At 36.3% G+C, this 26,385-nt stretch overlaps 1 protein-coding gene across 1 annotated transcript in view; it reads right to left on the bottom strand.

The window, feature by feature from the left end:
- Window positions 1-2,497: 2,497 nt before the first annotated feature.
- The window catches only part of LRRC2 (leucine rich repeat containing 2), a gene marked incomplete at its 5' end in the record, with an annotated part of 42,067 nt that continues 18,179 nt past the window's right edge, over window positions 2,498-26,385 (bottom strand). The window contains 4 exons of the mRNA XM_010180833.1: window positions 2,498-2,547; window positions 3,991-4,127; window positions 5,789-5,944; window positions 8,118-8,263. Coding sequence (XP_010179135.1) covers window positions 2,498-2,547; window positions 3,991-4,127; window positions 5,789-5,944; window positions 8,118-8,263 — 489 coding nt within the window. The remainder of the gene's footprint in view (window positions 2,548-3,990; window positions 4,128-5,788; window positions 5,945-8,117; window positions 8,264-26,385) is intronic.

Raw genomic sequence — 26,385 nt, 5'->3', positions numbered from 1 at the left:
ATGTTCCCCAGTTTATCTCCATCACTCTTACCTGTGAACAGCAGAAATCTCTCAAGTAAAACTCTCTCAGTGCTAAATAAGTACTAATACAACTTTTCTATTCAAGTACCTTCTATGTTTATATATCCAACAATTCTGGCACTCGAATTTGCACTGGAATCTTTTGTTTAGTTAATTACATTTGGACCCTTAGTTTTTCTTAAAGTTACAACTTCCATAATGGACATCTCCATTCTATAAACACAGCATTTGTGATTTCTATTTCTATGAATTTCGGTGTATCATATTAGACTACATTAGAACTCTAAAAAAAAGAGATTCAAGCAATGCCAAATCAGATGTCTCACAGAAGTTTATTACACCAATATCAATACCTAATCAACCAAATTTATAATTTTACTAAAAGGAAGTTTGGTAGGATAGTTTCAGATAGCCTGATTTCTATAAGCACAATTTGATTGCCATTATTTTATCATATTTCAGTGTCTTCATAATAAAAAATGTTTCAAATCTTCCATCACTCTGTTTCAGATCAATGTCAAATTTCCTTGAGAGTTTTTTGAAACTTTCTTTTTGTTCCAGCACTTGCTCAAAATCCACATTTACACCCAAAGATCAACTCCAGAGGGTGTAGTTTTGGATAGTAATAGAACTGCAGGAGCTCTTGACTGGAATAAATAACACACCTAGTATTTACAAATTCTCTTCTTTCAAAAGAATTCATGCTAAAAAGGAAAAAGGTAAAGAAAACATCAAAAGCAGTGTTTTTTATATTCAGTTCTTGAGAGGTGCATCTGTATTAGGTTTTCTGTGAGGGGGTTTTGGTTTTGGTAGTAGGGGGAGGGCTATGGAGATAGCCCTGTAAGAAGCTACCTGAAAAACTCCCCTGGCTTCAATGTCAGACCCACCTCTGACCAGGGCCAAGCCAATCAGCGTCGCTGTGAATTCATGTATTTAAGGTGGGGGAGGGGGATGCAGTGCACTCCCTCTCTGGCACCGGCTCTGACCAACACGGCCCCAGGTGCGGGTGACGCAGACCCGGCCTGGCCTAGCCCCAGTTTAAGCTTAAGCCCCACTGCAGCTCCATCCCCAAAAGAGAGAGCTGGGAACTCTTCAGAACCATCAGAAGGGACCTGAAGCAGAGAAAAGAGAGGCACCTGAGGAGAACAACTTTAAAAAACACCAAAGTCAGTGAAGGAAGAAAGGAGAGGGAGGAGGAGGACGCAGAGCCCAGGTTCCCCCTGCAACCCGTGGCAAGAGCACAGGTCGACCTGTGACTGTTTAAGAGGTGAGAAGCCCTCCCACTTCTTATTTTGACTAGTCCCAGTTTTGGGGCATCATGGTGCTCAGTTATTCACTGTGCCTAAACCACAACAGCATCCTTTGTTGCTCTGCTTTTTAAATATGACTGACTAAAGTGGCATTCTACTGTACAAAACTGGACATAGCTCATGTGTAATAGAAAAGCAAGCTATAAATATAATTTCCCCTAACTGTACTCCTAAGTTTAGGACTACTTAATTAAGTCTGAATTCTCAGAGTCTCAAGTCCTTTTAGATTAAAAAGTATTGCTTTATTAAACAAAAAAAAATGTAAAACTAGATTTCTGAATCTCTATATACATTTATATAATTCTATATAGACAGATTATTAAATAGCAAGCAACAAAACTTTTTATCCAGCAAACTCATTCTTACACAACTTGGAAAATTCCAATAAATGTCAAAAAACCCCTGTAATCTGAAACCATTAGTAGAAGACCTTTATCATAATTTTCCTGATAGTATTTGTTCACATTGCTTAGTCCTTAAAATCTTATTTAATACACTGCTATATTATAAGTCTGCTTAGCACAGAAGTTTCAGTCAGTTTGGTACTTGAATTTGTAAACAGGTAAAAGCTTATAATATGCTCAAAAAAAGCAACAGAATTGCTACACTTTTTTATATATAAAGTTGTTGACACTTATCTAAAGTGAAAATCTCAAGAAGGACAATTTCCTTGAAGAACAGAAAGTGACCATGTGTTTGCACTTCAAATATTGTAAAGAACTAAATGTGGTGTTTGATCTTAAGAATACAACAGATCACATTCATTTTCTAAATCAATCCTTCCCCTCTTATAAAATGAAATATCTTTTTAAGATGATGATTTACATTCCACTGTTTAAGCTACAACATAAAACGTCTTCATCCTGAGGGCATCTATGCCTGTGTACTCTTAATTACACTGAATATTTACCTTCAGCAAGTCTATATGTAAATTAGTGGCTGTTGCTATGGACTTGAAAATAAAAGATGTTGATTTAAAATTGAAACAGCATCTTCTGAAGGCTGATCTTTGTTTTTTCTGTAGTTACTGGAAGCAACTACACTAACAAAAAATTCACTATAATTGTAAAGTGTTCTAACTGTCTATGGTTTCAGTTGTTTTCTACTGAGATGAATAAAAATAGAGTTATTCTGATATTTACTAGCTATTTAGAGATTTTTGATCTTCAAAGCTGAAGACTGAGTAACACTTTTGTAGTGTAGGAAGGAGTAGAATCTGTGAAAAAAAGAAAAAAGAAATACATCTCAGACTTCTATGTAGTTCAGCACAAATAAATATAGCCCTTAGCTAGAGACATCTAGGTTTAGTTTTATTTCAGAAGTACTCTATAAATGATCTCTGTGCTATCTTTCAGAAATTCTGCTGGCTCATGTTATACAGAAGCTATTCCTTCTCCAGTCTGCTTTTCAAAAGCAGGAATTGGCATAATTTATAGCACTAGACTTCAGAAGCAGGAAATCCAAGAGTGATGCATAATCCAACCTCATCACAAAAAGCATATAAAAAGTTTTGTCTAGGAAGGCAGAAAACTGCATCTCTGAGCTGTTTCGCCACAAAGGAGTATGAAGCTGGCCTATATCTGACAGGGCCAAATACAAGTTTCAACCTGGCAGCCATTCTCTTAGAATGCACATTTCACAGATATGTAAATATAACTCCATCACTACATATTTCATGAGTATCTCTAGAGTCAGACTATGATTTCAGTATTTCCTGCATTCTTTTTCTCCATTTAAACCACTGTTGCTACCATTATCAGAATCTCACACACTTATAGCAGACTTCACTTTAGAAGTAGATAGCTTGAATACTCAAGTGTGCAGTTTATGGACATTTAGCTACAAAAGTCCAGTATCAGAACATTAAAACTATTCTGCAGCCACATCCTGTGGCTTTTCATTACATTTGTATTTTACGAGGTCTTACAGGACCAGTATACAGACCATTTACATGAAATGTAAGGAAGGAAAAGATTCCATATGCTCCATTCCACAAAAACTCATTTCTACACAAAAACTCTCAAAGAGATTTAAACAGAGCCTTTAGGGTAATTTGAATCACCAGAAATTTGTTTCCTAATACTTTTAACTAAACAAGACTCAAGAGACTGACAATTATAGTAAAAATAAGACAGACTAGCAAAATAATATGCAAACTTTCAGATGCTGTGCAATAAAGACAAAAGCAGTGATCTTACAGTAATTTTACAGTGGTTAAAAAACTAGTACATTGACACAGATAGACTGTTAAATAATGTTCTCCTAATGCAAAGAGCATTTTATTTATACATTGTGTTTCTTTTTGAGGAGGAGAAGCACTTATGCAGAAATTCAAAATCACTAATGTTAATCCCAAGGGAGGTAAGTAAATCTGGAGAATGAGGATAATCATTGCACATGTTATCATTGAATTAAGGTTAATGCATGTACAAACATACCATTAAATTGGTATATATTTGTTCAATATCAAATGTGTAAGCTAGGCCCCAAACTTTTAACAAAACACATTTAACATTTTCACTTTTAGTCTTATTTAATACCATAATAGACAATTACAGTTCAAGAGTACACTGCTTCTGCTGTTAAAAATTAATGTTCCTAATGTGTGACTGCATTTACATCCTAGATAGCAGGAATTTTACTGCAGGATAACACATACCCCTTTCCTTTAGGTCTTCAATGTATGCTTTCATAAACTCTTTCTCAAATTGCTCCCGTTCACGTTCACTTTCTATAACTTCTGCAGTGTCCTCACATACAATAGTTTCAACTGGACTGTCCTTGAGACTTACGAATCTAGAGAGAGGTTAAGACAAGAATATACACATCAGGCTTCTGAACATAACTGGCCAATGTGAATGACATTTAGAAGTTGCTGCTACAGCCAGAAATAGAAATGAAATGAACATTTCCTCGGTTTTTGCATTAGGGAATTGTTGGGATACATTTATTATTAGAAATAAATATTTCAAATGGCACCTTGTCTCTATTCCACTTTCCATATAAAGACTGATCAGATTTATCTCTTTCTTTTTATCTATCTACATAACTCATTCTTTGCAATAACAGGTATATTTCTCTATTACAGAACTTCCAACAGACTATACCATAATTTCACATGTTAATGAGCAGTATGAACTCCACCCTAACAATATTGCCTAGCAATCTGGAATTTTGCCAGCATCACCTAGCTAACAATATTTATCTCATGTTTTTTGGTTGTTATGTTAATTCTCTTTTACAATGCATGACTGTACATGCATTATATTGTATTTGCAAATTGCCTAAAGCTACACATTGCAGGTGAAAAACTAGCTGGTCAGATGAACAACTTACATAATGTGTAAATTGAGTGCACAGTATTCTGAAAATCTCTGATGATATTACCACTCAAAGAAGGAAAAAGAAAAAAAGCAATAAAATTGTTACTTTCAAACAACAAATGCTCAAAAAAATTATATGGCTTTATAAAATCTCATTAATTGCTGTTAGTCTGTCTCTACTTCTCATGAAGAGGCAATGTCCAGCTACTGTTTGGGAAGGAGGGAGTCATTGTGTGTAGCAGTTGCTTTGGAAGAAAAACACCTTAATAGCAAATGATCCACCTCCCTTCTCCTTTCTCTTAGCTTTTACTGCCAAGCATAATGTCATATGGTATGAAATAGCCCTTTGGTCAGCTTGAGTCAGCTGTCCCAGCTATGTTAACCCCAACCTCTTGCACATCCTCAGCTTACTGGCCTTTGTGGGGGAGGGTTAGAGAGACAGCCTTGATGCTGTGGGAGCACTGCTTAACAGTAGTCGAAAACTTTAGTATGTTTTTCATCATTCTAGCTACAAAGCAGAGCACTATAAGGGCTGCTACAGGGAAAGCTGACCCCATCCCAGCCAGAACCAGTATAGAGTGACAAATGGTTTCACAATCAATACCTGAATGCTATCTGCAGAAATGCAAGAGCATTGTAAGTAAAAGACCTTTTAAATAAGACTGTCCTTATCCTGCATGCAGCAACACGGTGCTATTTCACAGCACAGCATATATGAACGACTAAACTCATGTGACACTATCTAGCCTTTTAACTAGTCGTGTCGCTCACTCCCAGCAGCGTACCTTTAGCAGCACTGAGCTTATCAACAGCTAGCTGCCAGGCTACTGGTCCCACTCTGGAGCATGGCCTTGCAGCTCCAGCATTAGAGCTACTATGATCCAAGCCTACACAGGAATAGCAGTTTAGGCATACAGATGTACCATGTGTGGAAGTGGTAGATGAACATCAGAAAGCTGTGGCTCCTCTGCAATTTCCAGTCTTTCTAGTGCTGCCTTAAGGGTTCTGATAGAAAATGAGTCAGAATTTGATCACCAGGTATGGCAGAAACTGATGCTTGTGAAAATATTTCTCCTGGGTGCCTCTACCATATCTTCTTAAGCACATATGCCTTTCTCTCTCACTTTTACTTACTTTAAACCTGTGGTTGACTCACAGATGGCTGTGGGTATCTCAACCAGATCATCACCACTGACAACTAGCAAACTGAGCTTTGTCATATTGACCAGAGCTCGTGGAAGATAGGTCAACTTGTTTTTCTGTAGGAGAAGCGTCTGCAGTTGATCTAACCTGTAAAAGTATAAAAGACAAAGATAACTTACTATTTATTTCAGACAGGAGCATCTATCCAAACTAGCAATAGAGACTTAATCTGGTGTAAAAGAAGAGCAATTACACACACCATCTTTGGCTTCTCAAAAATTATATCACATTTTCATCTACTTCAATGGAAATTTCCAGTCATGGTTCAACATTATAAATATTAATAGCATACCTCTGACAAGTACTCAGAAGTATGACCGAGATAAAAGGTTCCAAAAATTACTGTGCTGCCATACAGAAGATGTTGAAAGAATATGATTACAAAGCCTCACCATGTGTATACTGGAACTAATGAAAAATATGGGTCACCAACTCACACCTTTGCCCATATGCTGATTTCAATGAACTAGGTACAGCTGTGCTAGGCAGGATATTCCCATCTACTGTTTTTCACTAGTAATTGCTACTGTAAGGAGTAAGAGAAAGACCAGCTCCTGGTCAAACATGGCTCTTGCAAGTTGTCCCACTAAAAGCAATTTAATGACAATGTTTTCTAAAGTAAGGTGTTTGGCTTCTTTTGCTTTATTTCCCCTGGCTTTTCCTAATTCAGTAGTGATCTGTGGCTGAGCAGTTATTCTTTGGAAAAGATGGAAGACAAAATGCATAGCAAAGTGATGAAAGAGATTTGTCTCATTTGACCAGAAGGGTCCATTCGTAAAGCACTGTTGCAGGCTATTGCTTATCAGGCTCATATGGTTAGTTTCAATTGATGGAAAGATATTGAGTAAGGCTTCAGTATACTGCCCACTCATCTTTTTTAATCACAGACTTCATGGTAGTTCACTGAGATTCTTTGATGCCACAGGCATTAAAATCATGAGTCAGAATAAGAGTATCAGTTTACTGGGGGCAATGTCCTGACATTTCTAGTCTTCAGAATGCACATGAGCCCAAGAGATCTCAAAATTCAAAACCCAAAGCAAAACAAATAAAACTCTTTTTTTTGTGTCTTGACTACGATGCTGGCAACACAATATTGAGCAGTATTGAGGTGGGCAACTCAGTATAAAATGGAGATGAAATGCAGAAAATGAGCATTTTGGAGATAGAGAAATACATATAGGTTAGAGGGGGAAAATGACCCTTAAGTTGAATGAGTATCCTTCCATAATATAAAAATATTCTCTTAGAAGCTTTTTGAAGTTAATCAAATCTCTGCTTAGATCCCCTGGAAAACAATGACAGGTTTATGCTGTTGTGGCAAGAACATGTTTTACTAATACTTAAGACTTCAGCACTACTCTCAGAGAAATCTGTGATCGCACAATATCCCAGAAAAGTCTTTTTGCCCAGCAACAAAGGTCTTGTGAAAGTTACAGTTGAATGAGTTTTCCGTGAAGCTTCTTCTGCCCCAGGGACCTCTATTCCCAGTTCAATAAACAATCCATATATTTTTTAATAAACTTTAGTTAATATGTGCTTTGGTTTAGGCATGGCTATGTAAAGTTTTGTAAACCAAGTTACAACAGAACTCTAGAGTGAATAAATAAGTCCAGGGATAAGAAAAGTGTTTCTTAGGCTAGTAAGGCCCATTTAAAGTGATCAGCATGATTTTTTAAAACTATTTCTAGTAGATCTCTAAATTGAAAGAGTCATTGTATGTGTGCACATACATATATATTTCAGAATAGGAAGAGATGATTGTCATTGGTTTTTTTCATCTTGTCAATATTTTTCTGCCTTACTGCCAGAGTTCATCAGGTTCTTTCAGCAACACAAATATGCTTTAGTTCATCTTTCCCTCCACCCCATCTATCCTTCTGAGAGATACTGCTGCCAACTCCATATGGTAAGTCCCCTTTACTGGAACTAGGGCAGAGTAAGCCCCATGAACCTCTCAAATAATCTGGATATAATGACAGATTATCATAAGTGCAGCAGAAAATGTAGTTAGTTAGCTGAACAGTAAAGGAACTGACTGTGCAATCTGCAGTCAATGATCTAGAAAATGTAGTTTCTGTTATCCGACCTAGTCCATCAATAATAATGGTAAAGATAATGTGCAAAACTACCATATGATGCATTTCCAAATGTAATTTTTTCATGTGATTTTTCATTAGTGGTGTCCCTTGGAAGCTTGTTACTTTCTAGATTTGCTTTCTAGTTCACAGGTCTGTCAATGAATTAAAACATAAACTACCTGTCTATGTCTTCTGGCAGATCTTTCAGGTTGTTGCTGCTAATATCCAACCACTGCAAGTTAGACATCCGAAGTACACAAATTGGAATAGAATGGAACTTGTTTGCTGACACGTCCACAACTGTGACTTGTTTCAGGTTACTTAGCTAGAAAGAAGTGGTGCTTTATTTTAGTTACATTTTGCAAATACAAGAAGACATTTCATGCATCAAACACTCTTATTCCTCTCATAGCACTTAGAAAAATAAGAATTGCATTATTTTTTTACTCAACTTTTTGACAGTCTTATTGCTAAGCCATCATTCTATTGGAAAAAGGAATTCAGAAATAACTATGTCCCAAGGTGTTCGTCACTGTTTTAACACTGTTATTGTATTGAATGAATGAAATTTTCATTCTTAAAAAACCCTATAATTTCAGTCAACACCAAGTCTGGAACCAGACAATTACTTGATTTCTTCTCAGGCTACATATAAACAAAGCTCTGAAGTGACAAAACACAGTTTTGATAATTAATAGATGCCAGGTTATCGTTCTCAAAATTAGAGATTTTATAACTCACATAAAAATAAATAATTTCCATTGCTATAACTCTGTTATGCACCAAGAGTGTATTGCTAGGAGACCCTTAGAAAATGAAACTGCCCATTTAAGACAAAAGATAATTTAGTCCAATATTTTTCAAAGATCTTTAAAAATACATATTCCATGCTGCAAACTAGATATACAATAAGGTACAGTACAGCTTTTTATTTGAATACTTTTCAAAGGAATTACATTTTTAAGTAATAAACCTTTAGCACAGTAAAGGTTAACTACAAGTGTAAAATATACCTGTTAAAGAAATAAATGTGTTAAATAAAGCTCTTTTGTGTACTGAATCAATTATTCACACTACCAGTGTTCATAAAACCATGCAGCTATCTAAAGTGAAAGTCAAATGAGTGTTAATGTTAACCAAAAAATGTACTTAAGAATGGAAATTGTCTATGAGCTTCTAATCATATGTCACCATCACAATCTAGCTTTATAGATCTGATACAGAAGAGAAAGTATCAAAAATATTTCATTTGTCTTTGCATGAAGGTTTCTTAGAATGTAAATATAATTAGGAACCAAAAAACCCAAAGCAAATTTATGTTTCATTTCCAAAGCGAGCAAAATGCAACTAACAGTATAAATTTCGAACAAATTAGAAAGTATTAAAATACATCCTGAATCCTTGAGAAGGATTTAATGATTATTATCTATTAAGAATCAAGTGCTATTTTGTTGTATTTTATGGCCAAACTTGTTCTTACTGCAATACCGCCAGACTTTCATCTTAATATGGTCCTTGACATTTAAAATGTTCACTTTCACAGTTTGGTGATGTGTCAGAGCCAATTTGGTTTGGGATTTTTTGGCATGTTTCTTTATGTTTGTGAGGTGTGAGGTTTTCTTTTATTCTTGTTTTTGTTGTTGTTTTACGTTTCTTTGAGATATAACCTCATATTGCTGCCAAACCTTACAGAATCACAGAACCACAGAATGTTAGGGATTGGAAGGGACCTCTGGAGATCATCTAGTCCAATCCCTCTGCTAAAGCATGTTCACCTACAGCAGATTGCACGGGATTGTGTCCAGTCAAGTTTTGACTGTTTCCAGAGGCAATGACTCCACAGCCACTCTGGGCAGCCTGTTCCAGTGCTTTGTCACCCATAAAGTAAAGACGTTTTTCCTCATGTTGAACTTGGAACTTCCTCTCTTCCAGTTTGTGGCCACTGGCCCTTGTCCTGTTGCTGGGTACCACTGAAAAAAGCCTGGCCCCATCCTCTTGACAGGCCCCCCTTTAGATATTTCTAAGTATTGATAAGATCCCCTCGCAGTCTTTTCCAGGCTAAACAGGCCCAGGTCTCTCTACCTTTCCTCATAAGAGAGGAAATAAAATTTGGAGAAATCTTTTCTGGGAGATTTACAGAAGGTATTGTATTACAAATGAGTACACAATTTATTTTACCTTTCACAAACTTAAGTTCAGCGTTTCTCAAGTCAAAGACAAAATTTTGAAATCTGCACGCCACTGCATCAAAACAGCCTTGGTGAGGCATTATGATGGAAAGGTCTCATAGAATCATATAATCATACTCCTGATTCAGAACAGATAAGCACACATTTTATTCTGACACTTCTCACTTCCAAACCATTTTGTAATTTTGAGGACTGACTACTAGCAACGAACACTCACTCCTAATACTGTAAATTTTTCAGATACTGAATATTTTTTTCCAACAAAACAGAGACTCCTTTTGAATAAGGAAAGCAGAGTGGCTCTTCCAGACTGCAGCAGTAATAGAGAAAATAATTGGCACCATCTTGACACAGCATTTACTTCATGGTTTCAAATGATTGTTACAATTCCAAATCCTAACCAAATATTTCAAGTTTCTCTGCACTCAGAGCAATTTGCTAAAATTTCTGATATGTTTCTCTCAACAATATCTCCCTACAAGAAATTTAGCAGGCACAGAATTAAAGCAATGTCCCACGGGCTTAAATGTCACCCAAAATGTTCTGAAACCATATCCAAAGAAGAAAACCTACAGTGTCTAAACACCAAGCAGCAGATAAGGTTTTTAGATAAATTGACAACACTGTTTAGCCAAGTTCCTACACACTTTGCTTTCACATACAGTCACCTGATATGCTGAAACAACTTGGTAACAACACTGGGTGGTAAAGTGATATTTCTTCAACAGCAGTAACTAATTTTATGTCTTCCTGAAAGTGCTTTATTGAGTTAATATTGCTTTAATATAGCACTATTTTTTTTAATAAACAGAGTTGTTTCTGCCATTTTTAATACAGTATTGAAAGTCAATTATCTTAATGCTTGATTAGATGAAAACCTACATTTTTCAGGAGTTTGTACTTCCATAAAAATATACTGTGGCTATATATATAAGGCTGTGGACTTTATTGATAAAAGGTTAGGTTCAGCATGCCACAGAAAATATAGAGCTGTGATTATATTGTGTAAGTTGCAAGCCCTCAGTATTTGTTCTTCTAGGGTAATATTTAACAAAACCTGTGCATTGTCTATAGTATGCTGAAACCTAATGGATATTTTATATAATCTGTCTTTGATATGTTACCAACAAAGACATATGATATGGAAATTCTGGCACCTATGTATTATATTTTCTAAAGAAAACTCTGCACTTTAATTCTTCTTGAAAGATTGATGGACTTTTACATATTTTGTAACATTTCATTTTCAAACAAGTCTGGATCCCATATCCATATTATTCTTACATTATATTTTACTTTTACTGGTTGTTTATTTTTTGCTGTTTTCCTCTATTATGTGACTTTGAATCAATCAAAATATAGGCCTTATGCAAGTTCTATTTTAAAAAATAGCTACATTTGACAGTCTAGCTACCTGGACTCACTTACTTGGTCCTTATGTTTAATCACTGTTGTTATTTTTTGTTTAATAAAATGCCCCATTTTGGCTGTTGTAATAATAGAAATTCATAGAAATGTTCATAGAAATAATGCAGATAACACTGTAGAACTCCATTGCTTCTCTTCATTTCTTACAGTTAAAACCTTTAGTTGAAAGAAAAGGATACCATGTCCTGTGCTGAACAAGTTATTTGATTAATGGATGTGTTTTTATTTCTGTTCTGCCTTTTGTCATGAAAGGTATTTACTGATAACGTTGCACACAAGTTTATCATGAGTTGCCTACTAAGTAGCACCAACAAATGAAAAGGTGTAAAGTCATGTCAAGCCTTATCACAAAAATACTGCATTTTTCTATTACATGTAAACATTCTGTGACAGAAATGTTATGCCATCAAAGTCAATATATGACAAGACATACAAAAGATTAACCCAGAAATGTCTATCAATGCATTAAAAACATGCTTTTGCCCAGAAATTTCAGACTCAATGAATTCAAAGAAAAGTTTTACACCTTCAGTATGATCAGATTATCACATACGATGCCTCCCAAAATGCAGGGATTGGCACTCAGAATCTCATTAGCTTGTGAAACTGGTACGGTACAGATCAGAAAGGAGCATCCTAGTTGCAACTGCACAGTTGCCGACTTAGATCTCATGCATTCAAACCAAAACCTGAGCTTTTCTATCACAAAATCTCATTTAATCTCATTTACGTTCCTGGAGGAAAGCACCAATTAAAGAAATTAGGTACAAGCATCTTTTAGAGGCAGAAGATATATTTAATTAAGATATACTTGTATATTTATAGCCCAATCCACCATCAGACTTCCAAACTGGACTCAACTTGAGGAGGCAAAGGCATTTAACAGTCAACCCCACCCCTCAGTAACAAGGTACTCATTCATGTATTTTGTGACAAAACCCTCTGAAGTGTAGAAATGCATGACTTCAAAGAGCACTTCATTTGGTGGTAACTTGATAAGCTAAATCCAAGAAATGTATGTGAAAGCAAGACTTCACCCAAATGGCATTATTCTGATTTTGACATGCTAAAATTCTTCCACAGACACTGTTATTCTGATGCCAGACTGTTTATTTTGAAGTCTAACGTTATTCTCTTTCATCTTTGCAGCATTCAGACACCTAGTGTTTAAAGTCTAATAGAGTAATTCTAGCTATGATGACTTAAGAATAAAAAATTCATAAAAAGGGACTTTGCTTTTTACTAGAGCAATTTTCTGACTACACAAATCAGGTCTGCAAAGAATGCAAAAGATGGCTTCATATGCAATATTCATAAAAATATCAGGTATCAATTGTGATACAGGTGTTCAAAGAATCACATAGCAATAAGAGCAGAACTATCTTCACACAGTTAAAATACCAAAGAATGTGGATCATGAGTTTGAATTTAAGTACAGGAGTCATTCCAAGCCAATAGATGAGTCAGGTGCATGAAATTAAGTACTCAACCAACGATTTTCTGGGCTGAAGCCAAAACAAATCTGCTGTCTCAAATAATAAATTTATGTTTATTAGTTACATTAAATTTTCATAGTATTACTGCTGCAGCTATACACAGTCTGCATATACTATTGCACTTTGCCATCATAAAACCATCTCATCTTCAAATCTCCAAAACTTGTAAATTAAGCATGCACATTAGAAGGGAAAACTAGGCTCTACCAAAACCCAATTACATGTTTCTCATGAAGTTAAATGCATCCATTAGCTCACTTTGAGTGCACATTTTTACGTTTTAATGAAAACCATTAGAAGAGGAAGAGCAACAATGCCAGTAGTATACCGACATTAACTGACCTCTTCAGAATATTTGGATAGGAAATGTCCTTCAAATATTTCAAAATATCCTTTTAAGAGATACTCTATGCCTTCAAAAAGAGATGACCAAAATCATTCACTTTCATGACAGAATAGAGACAAAGCCAGAAACATTTTTCATTTCTGCTCCAAGATGCAACAGAAATTGAAGAGATACTCAAATGTTAATTATGACTTAAACATACACAACAGTTCTGTTTTGCCAGGACAATACACTGTAGCCTGTGAATTTACTGTTCTGATTTTAAAAACTGAGTATGTTCATTTGAGCTTATTCTGAAACACAGAGTAAATCACTATTTGCCAAAGTGAAGCAAGGCAAAAACACCCAAAACAGAAGGAAATTTTATTCTTTAGCCACTCAAAAAGCTTATTATAAACAAAGATGACAGAAAAAAAATAGTTATAACACACTGACTGATGGTTTCATTTTACATTGATAAAATAGTAATCATTCACTAGAAAGGAAAAAAAAATATCAAGGATATTTGAAGATATAGTATCAGTAGAAGAGAACCAGGTAATGGCATAATATTAACAGAAGCAAAATATATAATTAGAAAAATGGTGTGAGGAACACACTAAAGTGAAACTAAGAATGTGGTCCTATGGCTCTAACCTATTACAGTAGCACCATTTTGATGATTGATAATTAAATCATTTCATCTTATGTATATTTGTGCTGGGCAATGAAAACTGCTTTCTACACCAGATTGATAAACCTGGAAACAAACTTTCATGGAATGTCAGCCAGATATCATCTTGCTTATAAATGTAAGTGGAAGACATATTAGTGGGGAAAGACATTCTGACTTCAGCAGCAAAGGTCAGAAGGTTTGTGATCTGTGAGCTGCCCTTTTATAATACCAGAAATAAGCATCTCAAATGTTTCTTTGCTTTACAAACAGAAATGGTAGCACTTCTTTTTGCCTCGTAACAAAGCAACTTCACTAAAACACAGAAGATTCTTGCCTGCTGTGGTGCTGGGCATCAGAGCAGTTCAACAAATTGGTTGTTCAACTAATAGGTTACTTAGCAGGAGAAGCCTGCAACTTGGAACTGGATTTATCTGTTCTTGAAGCAGGAGTTTCATAAAGAAAATCCCCAAGTTCAGGGATGTCACAAAGGAGATAAGTCTGTTTTGCACGCTGTGACATACCTGGTCTGGAATTAGACCTTATCTAGTTGAGCTAACTGTTACAAAATGTGTATAAAAATTATTTTTCTTTTAATGTCACAGACTACACGTGCATGACACTGATAGTACACAAACCTATAACTGAGAACACTGTCAGTAATGGAACACTACAGTTCACAGCTTTGTGGTTTGCCAGGATTATAGCAAGTTTTCTCTCTTTACTTTCTCACAGTGCTATTAGACACATGTGGGGGTTTTATGTACTTTCCTTGAGGTGGCAACAAACCTCACAAGAAAAATTTTGAGTTCATCTCTTCCCAAAATATTCTTTTCTTTCTATATTATAGCAATATTTCTAGGAGGCTTTATGTCTTGCTCTGATACAAACATGCAAAAATTTGAAATATAGCTAATACTTGTGAAAGACTTAGATGTGGGAGAGGGCTCTTCCTGACTTCAACAAGAAAGCTGAGGAATGACACCTATGTTTTATGCACAGTTGGTGGGGGTTTTGCACAAACAGACATTTGGCCACTATCTAAGAACTTGGTGGTGCAATTAAGAGCAGGAGGCAATGACTTCTTGTAGGTTTTAGAGCTTCATTATTAGTACTCCAGCCATGCTGTGTCCAAGTAATTTAAGGTATTAAATTGTTGTTCTTTTTAAGTGCCTTCTAATAAAAATACAACTTAATATTTATTAATACACCTATTTATGAAAGCTTGTAATGAAGCTGGGCTTTCAAGACTCATTTTACAGAAAAAAATGCTCCTGACATGGAATTTACAGAGACCTGGCACAGGCACTGGACACATTGCAGGTCTCCAGTAAATACCACCCAGTCACATGATCTTTGCTACTGCCTCATGGATGAGAACATAGCAAGACTACAAGCTTCATCTGGTTTTTACTGAAAATTCTTGAAAGTTTTTTTTCTTTCTTCCCCTCCCCCTCCATCCCTTTTACACTAATGAAGCACTTACTGAAATAGTATTTTAGGTCTAAATTACATGAGGAGCTCTTCCATCAACCTAGTGTACCTCAGGAAGAGGTAGGCACACATACAGCTGAAAGCTTGGCACATAATGTTCCTGGGATTGCTAAATTTTCACCTGTGTCTCTTAAACAAGGAAATTATGTCTAAAAACATCAGTCACCTGGCCTGTCCCAGTAGAGTTACTCAGGTAATATTGTGTAGAATCAGGTTTCATGGTACTGAAACCATAAAAGCTTAGATACATTTTATACTTTTTATTGTATGTCCTATATCAAAATAAGCAGCTTTCAAACGAGTATTTTACTACCCAGTTCCCTTCAGATTGTGTTCAAGCTACATATTTTGTTTAGCTAAACATTACTGCTGGAGACATATATTGCCCTAGTAATTTTTGTAGTAATAAACAAAAAAAACCCCAAACTTCTGCACATTTGTGTATATCCTCTGCAATGCCAGATAATATTTTCTGTAAGCATGACATTTTATGAATACCTGTGTAATACTTTGGGCATATAAAACATTAATACAACAAAGGAAACTATGACTACTGAACAAATACTTAGAAGGAATAACATTTATTATTAATAGCATGTATCTAAAATTGTCAGGATTTTCACAACTGCAAATAAAATCTAATACGAAGAAGTACAAGCTAATAAAAGAACAGTGAACTACATATGTTTTTTAAGCTGACTGAAACCTGGTAAAAGGTGGAAAGATTTAAAAAGTAACTGTCTATAACTCGGTGAGAGTCTTGTGTTCAATATGCACTCGTGGTTAAAAAAGCGAATAAAGAGTTGGATATATATGTAATGTGATATACAATAGTTAACCCCCAAAATTACTTGCCATTAAATAAAATAATTACACACCTACATACAAAACACCATACTTGTCATCTTTTCTCAAGGAAAAGTAAAACAGTACATGGGATTCAGAGATGAGCAACAGTCATTAACTGAATGGAAAAACTTTTAATTTTTTTCTTAATTTTTTGTTTTGCAGCAGTCCTGAAAGACCTAAATCAAGATCAGGAAAGACTGCAATGAACAGAACAGTTGAACAAGAAATGGTAAATTCATGGTGCGTTCTTCCTTCACAATACAAGAGTAACATAACCAAAAAGCATTGCACTTTCTCATAAGATGAAACAATTAGGCTATAGGATTTCCAACAGCAAGTTTTTCAGTTTAAGAACTTTGCAGAATTCAAAGGAAGCTGACATTTACACAGATAATGAAAACCTCTATTTCTAGGTCACAGTTCAAAAAAGCACATATCGGATTTTTTTCAACCTCAGAATATGGCACGAACACCTCACTGATGTTCTAGTAAAATAATGCTAAAAACTCTATATTCAGCTTGCTTATTGAGATTTCAAAGGTGCTAAAAGTTGAATTCTTTGGAAAGTAGATCTGCAACTCAGCAGTATTACAATACTGACATCAATATTAACACAGCACATAGAACTGCAAATAAAGCTCTGTGACACTATGCTGTTAAGAACACATGTTGAGAGATCTCTACCGTGCATTTTTAATATCATTAATAGCCACGACATGCAAATGAGAGAAAGCAAACAGAAACACAGTGGCAAGAAGTCACCTATCAAGGTCAAAAAATGCATCAGAGAAAGTATAGCACAGGATTCCTGGTTTCTAATCTTGAGATGCTAAGGATGGCTCCAGCTATGTATTATGAAAAGTGTCAGGCAAATATCAAGACTTTCTTTGATTATGGTAATGAAATTAGCGAAAATTTAAGATGTCCTATATTTTTATAAACTTCACTTTTCTATCCTTTACATTAAAAAAAATGTACTCCAGCATTCTACAATTCTGAAGCATCACATTAGGTCCTTAAATCTAGTCAATCTTTTTATTGCGTCTAACCAGCATTGCAAAGACCATTTTGTAATAGTAACCTGAAGACTTGGAGCCAGCTTCAGAGAATGAAAAATATTTAAATTATTTTAAAAGCAGTTTGGGCAGCCTGGCCTCTTCCTAACCATCTCCCTGCCCAATAAGGAGTGTATTCAAAGAGAAAGTAAAACAAAACAAAACAAACAAACAAACAAAACCAGACAAAGAAACCCAAAACTCAAAACACCAACAGTAAAGGCAGAAAAGAACGCTGAATCATGAAATGGTGATGCCCACGTGTTGTTCTGACACATGTATCTTCTAATTCACTGCAGCCCTTCTGCCACAACAATCACACAGGTCAGACATAGCTTTTAACTGACCAGTTCTGTATTTCAAGATGAGACAAAATATCAGCCTCAAGACAGCTTGGCAGACAGTATACTATGCCTGACAGTATTAGAGCTAGGATTCATAGCACTCAACAGTAGTTTAATGGTACATACTCTCCCCAGTCATACAGCCAGATAACCATGTATCATATACCCAGACACAGTCAGGGGACGTTCTGTCACATAGTCATACACATTTTTCCCACAAACTCTACGTACAGGCAAGCATTGGCCCCATAAACACAGCACCCACACTACCCATGTAAACTGACACATGGAGTCTCAGGTCTTGGGTCAAGGAATTTGGCAGAATAGGATTAACAGTATCACACAGAAAGCAATGGATTGATGTGGCTAGAGTAACACAGGTGACAGGGAAGTAAACAAAACATATGTCAATTAAAAATAGATAGGAAGAAAAAAACTACCAGGATTGATTTTGCAAAGTATAAGATAAGAGAGATCAAGGAAGTCTTATTCCTACAAAACTGTGTTCACACTATAAAGCATGAAGCTACTTTAACCTTACCATAACCTTTGGAACTTGTGTTTTTATCATTCATAAAACTATGCAACCTCCTTCTAAAGTCCATCAGTAGTAATCAGCTCTATGACAAGACACAATAGTGAATTAGATAGATAGTTTAAACAGTAGGCAAAGAGACATCTCTTTTTTTATATTTTTTCTGACTTTTCCAGCCATTAATTTCTTAACCTGAAACTCACTGCAGTTCAGAAGTATGACAGAGGCCCAGGTTTGTGAGCTGGCATCTCTTCAATAAGAAAAGCAAGAACCACTGGGCCATATCCTCTATTGAATTCCCTTGCCCCTCCAGCATCATTTCCACTTCACATTGTGTATAATTCTACACTTTTTTGCCCAGCAGTAGTAAAGCAGAAATCTTACTTGACTGAGCTGCATATGAGACCGAAAAATAGGATAATCTCTGCTTTCAGCTGATAGGGCTGGCTCTTTATGCCTTTCTCACTGACCAATGATTATGAATAAAAATAACAGTCAGCCTTACCAAGTGTTGTTTACAGCTGTGAAGAGTAGATCAATCATGTAACTACCTATAATTAGATAACAACTGATAGGAATATATTCAGTAATAAATTAAATCCATAAACTTCAGTTAGACTCTCCAACTTTATTCTTCTTATAGAATAAATAGTATCTCTCATTGGCTGCACTTTATGGAATAACAAATAACATGCTTTTTCTCTCCCTGCACCTACAGCTTCCTTCTGACTTTCATCAATCCATGTATGTTGGCATGAGAGACATTTTTCTTTAAGCTAAAATACACAAATGTGATAGTGCTATGTATTTCTTCTCCTCTCTGCTTCTAATCAGCATTTATACAAAATCTGCCTCAGATTATCTCACTGATGAATGGAGGATACATAACCTGGATTTTGAAAGCCTGTTTTTCTATAGGACTGAATAAGATTTTGAACTGTTTTCAGAGAAAGCAGAGCTGGAACAGTATCAAATAGTCTTTCCTAACACTTAATTATTTTACAATTAGATTCATGCTTTTCCTAACAACATAGTCTTGTTGTACTGTTCACATTATGCCCCATCTCTCTTTGTTAAGCCTTCCCTTACACTCTAAAACTACTTCTCTGCCATTCCCTCCTATAAAAAAATTCAGACTGTGAAAGCTGATGTTGCTTTTATTGAACTCATGTGAAAGGTAAAGGAAAGGTCACTGGCGCCACAACATGGAGGAAGGCATGGGTCAGTCTCCAATGAAGTGGGCTGTTATTATTAGCTGCTGACTTGCTCTGGTAGTGGAGTGGTTTTGAAGTGATGTTATATTAATTAGTAGACATTGGAAGCACAGTGTCAAGAACAGGATCAACTGACACACTTTCCTGTGCCTAACTGCATAATCCTGTTTCCTAACATAGACTCATGCCCTTCTTTAGCCCCTTGTCTAGTAAAACATTTATGAGAACTCCTGCAGCAGTAAGGTCCCCATGAATCTCCTCTGACACCTAACACCTTTGCACCTGCTCTTTGGGGTTTCACACGCCTCCTGCTAATGTTTGATGTTACCTCTTATGCCATTTTCACAAAGCAGCTGTTGCTTTGCAGGGATTGACAGCACTTTGGCCAACTGTATTGGAAAGCAACTCGCCATGAGCAATAAGCTAATTCAGAGAATACAAGCACTGAGCAAAGAAGGGCAAGATGAAATCCTGTCTAACAGAAATGCATCCAAGCCAAGCAATTGGAAGAACATTTTTGAGACTGCAAACTGTATGCACAGAAATGCTAGTCCAATTAAAATCAACTGGACTTATGCCAGTGATTTAAAATGAAGAATTTAGCGAGAGGTCGGCTCAATGCTGTTGCTTTCATGTACCAAGTTAGACCCTTTATTAGACCTCTCCTCTCTACTTTGTGGTCATGAAAAACTCACACAAATAAAATTCAGTTTTTAGCAAATTCAACATGACTCCTTTGCAACTTTCTAAAAATTCTACAACTGTGAAGATTTTACACGTCCTTTATACACCCATTGAATGAGAGGAAGGAGCTAAGAGTGAATTCTTCTAGAACCTGACTGGATAGTGAAACCTCTGGGAAATTAATGTCCTGTACATCCCCTTGACTGTTTTTCATTTTATAATGGTTACACATGTAAAAAAAAAAATCAAATTACGAGGCAAAGAAACAGGTTTAGAAGTTTATAGCTTTGAAAAATAACATGCTTGTACAACAACCTGTCATTTTACATTTCTATTGAGACTGCTAGTGTCCTGCCTGGATAACCAGGTTATGGCTTTGGGACATGTGAGTCATGGAACAAGAAGTTACATGGAAATGCCCAATGGAGGCTTATTTGAAGTCTCCTGACACCTCCATAGAGCATGTGCCTCTGCTCTTACTGCTAAATGTTTTCCTTTGCTGAATAGGACCAGTCAGAGAAAAATAATCATAGAATCACAGAATGTGTGGGGTAGGAAGGCATCTTTAAGTGTCATCTAGAACCTGGAAAAGTAGGAGAAGTGGGCCCATGTGAACCTCATGAGGTTCCACAAGGCCAAGTGCAAGGTCCTACACCTAGGTCAGGGCAATTGCTGATATCAAAACAGACGGGGGGATTAAGGGATTGAGAGGAGCTGTGATGGACTTGGGGCTACTGGGGGATGAAAAGCTTGACTTGAGCCAGGAATGTGTGCTCACAGCCCAGAAAGCTAACAGTATGCATCAACAGAAGTGAAGCAAGATGATCAAGGAAGGTGATTCTGCCCCTCTATCCCATTGTGGTGAGATCCCACCATGAGTGTTGCTTCCAGCTCTGGAGTACTCAACATAAGAAAAACATGGATGTGTTGGAGCGGGTCCAGAGGAGAGCCACAAAAATGATCAGAGGGTTGGAGCACCTCTCCTATGAAGAAAGGCTGAGAGAGTTGGAGGTTTTCAGCCTGGAGAAGAGAAGGCTCCAGGGAGACCTTATTTTGGCCTTTCGATACTGAAAGGGGGCCTATAAGAAAGATAGAGATAGTCTTTTTAGGAAGGCCTGTAGCGATAGGACAACGTGTAATGGTTTTAAACTGAAAGGGTAGATTCAGACTAGATAAGGAAGACATTATTTACCATAAGGGTGGTGAAACACTGGAACAGGTTGCCTAGAGAGGTGGTAGATATACCATTACTGGAAGCACGCAAGGTCAGGCTGGACGGGACTTTGAACAACCTGATCTAGTTGAAGATGTCCCTGCTCACTGCAGGGGGGTTGGATTAGGTGCCTTTTAAATGTCCCTTCCCACCCAAACTATTCTATGATTCTGAAAGCTACTCAAGTCTGTACTTATCAAGACTTAGCTGAAAAGTTTTAGTTATCAGAAATACAAACCAAGATTTTATTTGATCTGTTGAAAACACGGTGTGCTAAAACAGCCAGAAAGCATAGCCTTGCCATTTCTCTGAACTTCAAAGATCAGTTTATAGTGGATTGACATGGAAATGCAGACATACATACATAAGCATTTCCTTTGACAATGTATTCATATGCTGTAACAGTCTCCGCCTTGTTCCTTCATTTTGCACTACCTGGACCTCACAAAGGGTACAGAAAATATTTCATATCTCTTGCTAGGACTGCTAAGATGTGATACTGAATACTGTTCAAAGAATAACTTTGCAAAGCCTCTTTTTAATTTATTTTCAGTATCAGAACATCTATCTGTAAGCATTTCTGTCTTGCTGCTGGTAGTGTGGAGCTTGCCTGTCCTGTGACTGACAGCATGTGCCACACCATATCATACAGATAGAGGAAATTATAATTTCTTCATCTCCCTCAGGTTCCTTCAGGTCACATCTATAGACACTTTTGGCTTATGCAGCATTGTTAGCAGAATTTTATAGTATGGAAAAAGAGCTGGCTCCTCAATACAGCAAAGCTGTCTCTTTGAAATAGCAGCACAAAGCAGGTATTTTGCCATGCACAGGAGCATTAATTGGGTGTTTCAGTAAATAACCATAGAAAGCAATACTTTCTGAAGAAAATTAAACCTCAAAATAAGGTCAGAGCAATTTTTCTACAAATCTACATCAGAAAACATCTTATTTATAGCACCGTTTTTATTCCTAGGGGGAAAAATAGTTATACAACATCTATGAGAATTGCAATAGGAACTCTCTCCAAGAGTTAAAACACAAATACCAGCATCATGCTAAACATTAAATTGAAGATACAAGAAATTTAGAGATAAATCCATCCATCCCTTCCCTTCTCTCTGTGGTACCTGGTATAATCCCACTATGCTAGGAGAGGGACTGGATAACACACAGGGTATGCCTTTCTTGAGTATCTTAGCTAGAGAAACAAATTCATCTCCCCAGAGGAGTTTTATCAGCTATGTGTCATCTCGGGGAAGACTGTGCCCTAAATTTCATAGTGCACCTTCACCTGCTGAGCCTGGTTACTGAGGTCTAGAAGTATCTGTTAAAATCTGGCTTCATAAATGTAATACCACGTAGGTTGCCTTACTAATATTTAATCTTGATTTCAATTTATACTTTCACTCATGCCCAGAGAAAGGCATTCTTAATTTACAAATGTGGCCAAAACAGTTTTTAATTCAACTGCAGATCCAGAAACCTCTTCTGCCAAAGGACTTACTTTGCAACTAATACTAACCTAATATTGAAGTGAAATGGAACTTTTTAAAAATGATAGACATTCAACAGCAGAAGAGAGAAGAATAAACTGAAAAGTGGACACTGAACCAGCTTGCTCTTCCTTAGGCATAGAATGGAATGATAAGAAATCCTAAGCCTTGAGAAAGTAAAAGATGAGAGCACACATCCTCATTTTTTTTCCAATGGAGCATCAGATTACTTCATTTTAAGATTCAGTGAGATGACTTACAGAGTGCTAGACGTGAGCTTTGAAAACAGGGAAGGAGCTTTCTAAAAGAAATGAAGAGACAAGTGAGCAGTGTGCTTGCCTCCTGGTGCTATGGCACAAGGCATGTCACTCAAGGCACGGCTTCAAAGCACACCTAAATAGAAATACTGACAAAAGCCCTGGTACTGGAAGTATATGTTCCTAGTAAGCTGATGTAGTCACTCCATGAACTGGTCACATTAGGCCAAGCAGAATGCTATGGTTTGAGATGGTGTTTTTTTCCCCACACATTGAAAAAGGTGGATTTATCGCTACCAAGATATTGAATCTATTAACAGAGAATCAAGATCCTCAAGATTTCAGTCGTGCTAGAGCATCTCAATCATAGTCTATCTCAGCTTTAAACAGCTGCATTGAAAAATCAAATTCATAGATTAAAAAGGCAAAAAGTATAGCCAGTATACATGCTGGAAACCTCCTTAAGAACTTAGTTTACCTGAAAAGTAGTACAAGATAAAGGTGCTTAACATCTTTCCTGAAGTTTCTCTGTTTACAAAAGAAGTTAACAGACTTAACAGACATCATAACGGTCTGTGAATTTCCTATGTTGCTGATTGACAAATTTAGGCACAGAAACAAGTGATATACCAGCAAACACTTACACATGTATGGTACTTGTCTTCACAAATTAGGAACTTTAATTCAAAATGGTTATTTAGTGACATTGTATGGTTTTGTGTAATAACTTAGTTCACCCTCCACCATTTCTGCATAGCAACTACAGTCATGTGTTATATGACCCATCTCACTGAGGTTTCTCCCCCTAAAATATGTCATCACGTAATATTTTGTGTCTGTTAAAAAAAAGAAAGAAAAAACTGACCTCTTTTCCTACGAAACAAACAACTAAATAACCAAATAAACTGAAAGCTTCAAAAGTTCTCTATTTTTTGCACTTGTTGTAAAGAAAATGGATAGAAAGGGAACAGAGAGACTGATTACTTAAGATATAATTCAGCCTCAGAGTTCTGATGATCTCATAAACCTTTATGGGTCTGGCAAAAATTCTTGACTGAATTACAGGCCTGTTATCAATCTCTTCAAATCCATTTTTTTATATGTTATCAGTGTCTCTCTGAGGTAAAATGAGGTAAAATGAGACTTTGATAATTTTTGCTGGGCTGAAGTTTACCTTTATTTCTTTTGAGTAAGTTTTACACTGGAGAATACTGTTGCTGCTCTAATGCATGTTTTTAACCTTCCCAGAAAAAAAATTTAAGTATTTGAAAGGCAAATAAAAATCGAGCTTCCCAAAAGATGACCAACAGGAAACATTTTTAGCAACACTGTATTTATTTTGTGTACTGTTTGCCACGGTTTCTTATTTTTTCCCTAATGTTGCAGAGGGAATCTATTCACTTACTAAATCAGAGCTTGCATGTACTTGCTCATTTACACTCTCCAGTTCCCAGTACACATAAGTCAATATTTTAACTTATTAAATAGTTACTTGCCATTGACTACCACCTTTTGCACATCTAAGAATCAAACATCAAACACCTGCTACATTAACAAGGATACTGATGCAATTGCTCTAAATAACCTCAGCCATATTGACTACACTGAAGGCCGAACACTTCACAGCATTTTAAACCATGTGACAAAAGTGTTTCTTCAATTGTATGTTTGGCTTCCAAAGCTGCCCTTGAAATGTTGATTCTGGGATATTAATTTTATAAACTAAATCAGAATAGTTTGTGTAGCCTACCTCCCAGATCACTGCAAGTACAGATTGAGTGTCCACATCCAGAAAAACAAGGAAACACAAAAGACAATGACGAGAATTTTCTTCTTGACCTTTTAGACCATGCTGACATGATGCTGCTTCCATTTTTTGCTGTTATATAAAGTAATTTGCATAGCTCCAAATTTTTCCATAGATTGTAAGTGAACCAATACCCAGTGGCCTACATTCAGTTTCAGTGGTTTTCAATCCCATTGAATAGGAGAATGCCAGAAAGGAGCAACAGTTTTGAGCTTTCCAAGAGAAACATCAGTCTCTTAGTATTCAGCACTGTAAAGGCTTACATGCACAGTTAGGTTTACATGCAAAGGCTACCCATAATGCTTAGACATGTCATTGTACTACAAGGCCTTTAGAAGCAACTGGAAAAATACTCATTGATTTCAACATACCAATGACTGGTGGTAAATTCACCATTCCAGTCTACAGGTTTGCCTATACTCACTTTTCCTAGATGCTTATATTTAATTACTTTGCTTGTGCAGGATATATGTTTGTCAGATTTCATTATGGTTCCTTTTGACCAGTTAAGTTCTATCTGGTTTGTCCCCTGTCTTTGCTATCTGATGGAGAAGGAGAAGGACAAAGGAGATCTGCACTGTTTCTGCTCTTGCTAGCACTTTTATCTAGTGTCTACTTGTGACATGAAGATAATAGTCACCTTTTGTTTCTGTTTCCTTAATTTCATTTTTTAATAATTATTTTCAGATAAACTACCTTCAAGCACGGCCAAAACAGATCTCACACAAGTTTAAGCCACTCCAACACTTCCTGTAAATCACCTGTAACACATGTTTAGAGAAAAAGTAGGAAGCAATAAAAAGCCTGACACTTATCCCTAAAGCTTCCCGCACTCATCCTCCAGGAATCAGGATGCTAAGAAACTAAGAAATACAGATGACATCCAAAACCATGGTTAGGTACCTGCTTATGGTTTCGTTTCTCCATGAACAATAATTCTCAGAGCAGCTGTGGCAGAGAGCAATTATGCATCGAAATCAAGAAACAATGTTGTTGCATGCCTTGGAGTCCTTTTCTCAGTCTTTATTATCTATTTATACCATGCCTCACATGTAATATCCATTTCAGAAAGATATTTATGATCATAGCAACATGCAGTGTTGTTTATAGAGCTCTTTATACACCTTTTAAAGGAAAACAGACACTAGGAACAAATGAAACTTAGTGTGTGAATTTTACTGTCAAGATGCACTTCACTTTAACAGCACATAGCTATTTGCAGCCTTTTCCTTATCACCACCAGCCAAATTCCTTTGGGATCATGCCTTCCTTCATATATTAGAATAAATACAAGCAAAATTTAGTCACTTGAAAACCAAAACAAAGAGGCTTGGTCCCATTTAACTGCTGCAAAGGCATTTTCAGTAATATTACTACTAAAATATTTT

This window comes from Mesitornis unicolor, unplaced genomic scaffold (assembly GCF_000695765.1).
Source record: "Mesitornis unicolor isolate BGI_N332 unplaced genomic scaffold, ASM69576v1 scaffold4393, whole genome shotgun sequence".
Lineage (NCBI taxonomy): Eukaryota > Metazoa > Chordata > Aves > Mesitornithiformes > Mesitornithidae > Mesitornis > Mesitornis unicolor.
This window is presented reverse-complemented; position numbering and strand designations above follow the sequence as displayed.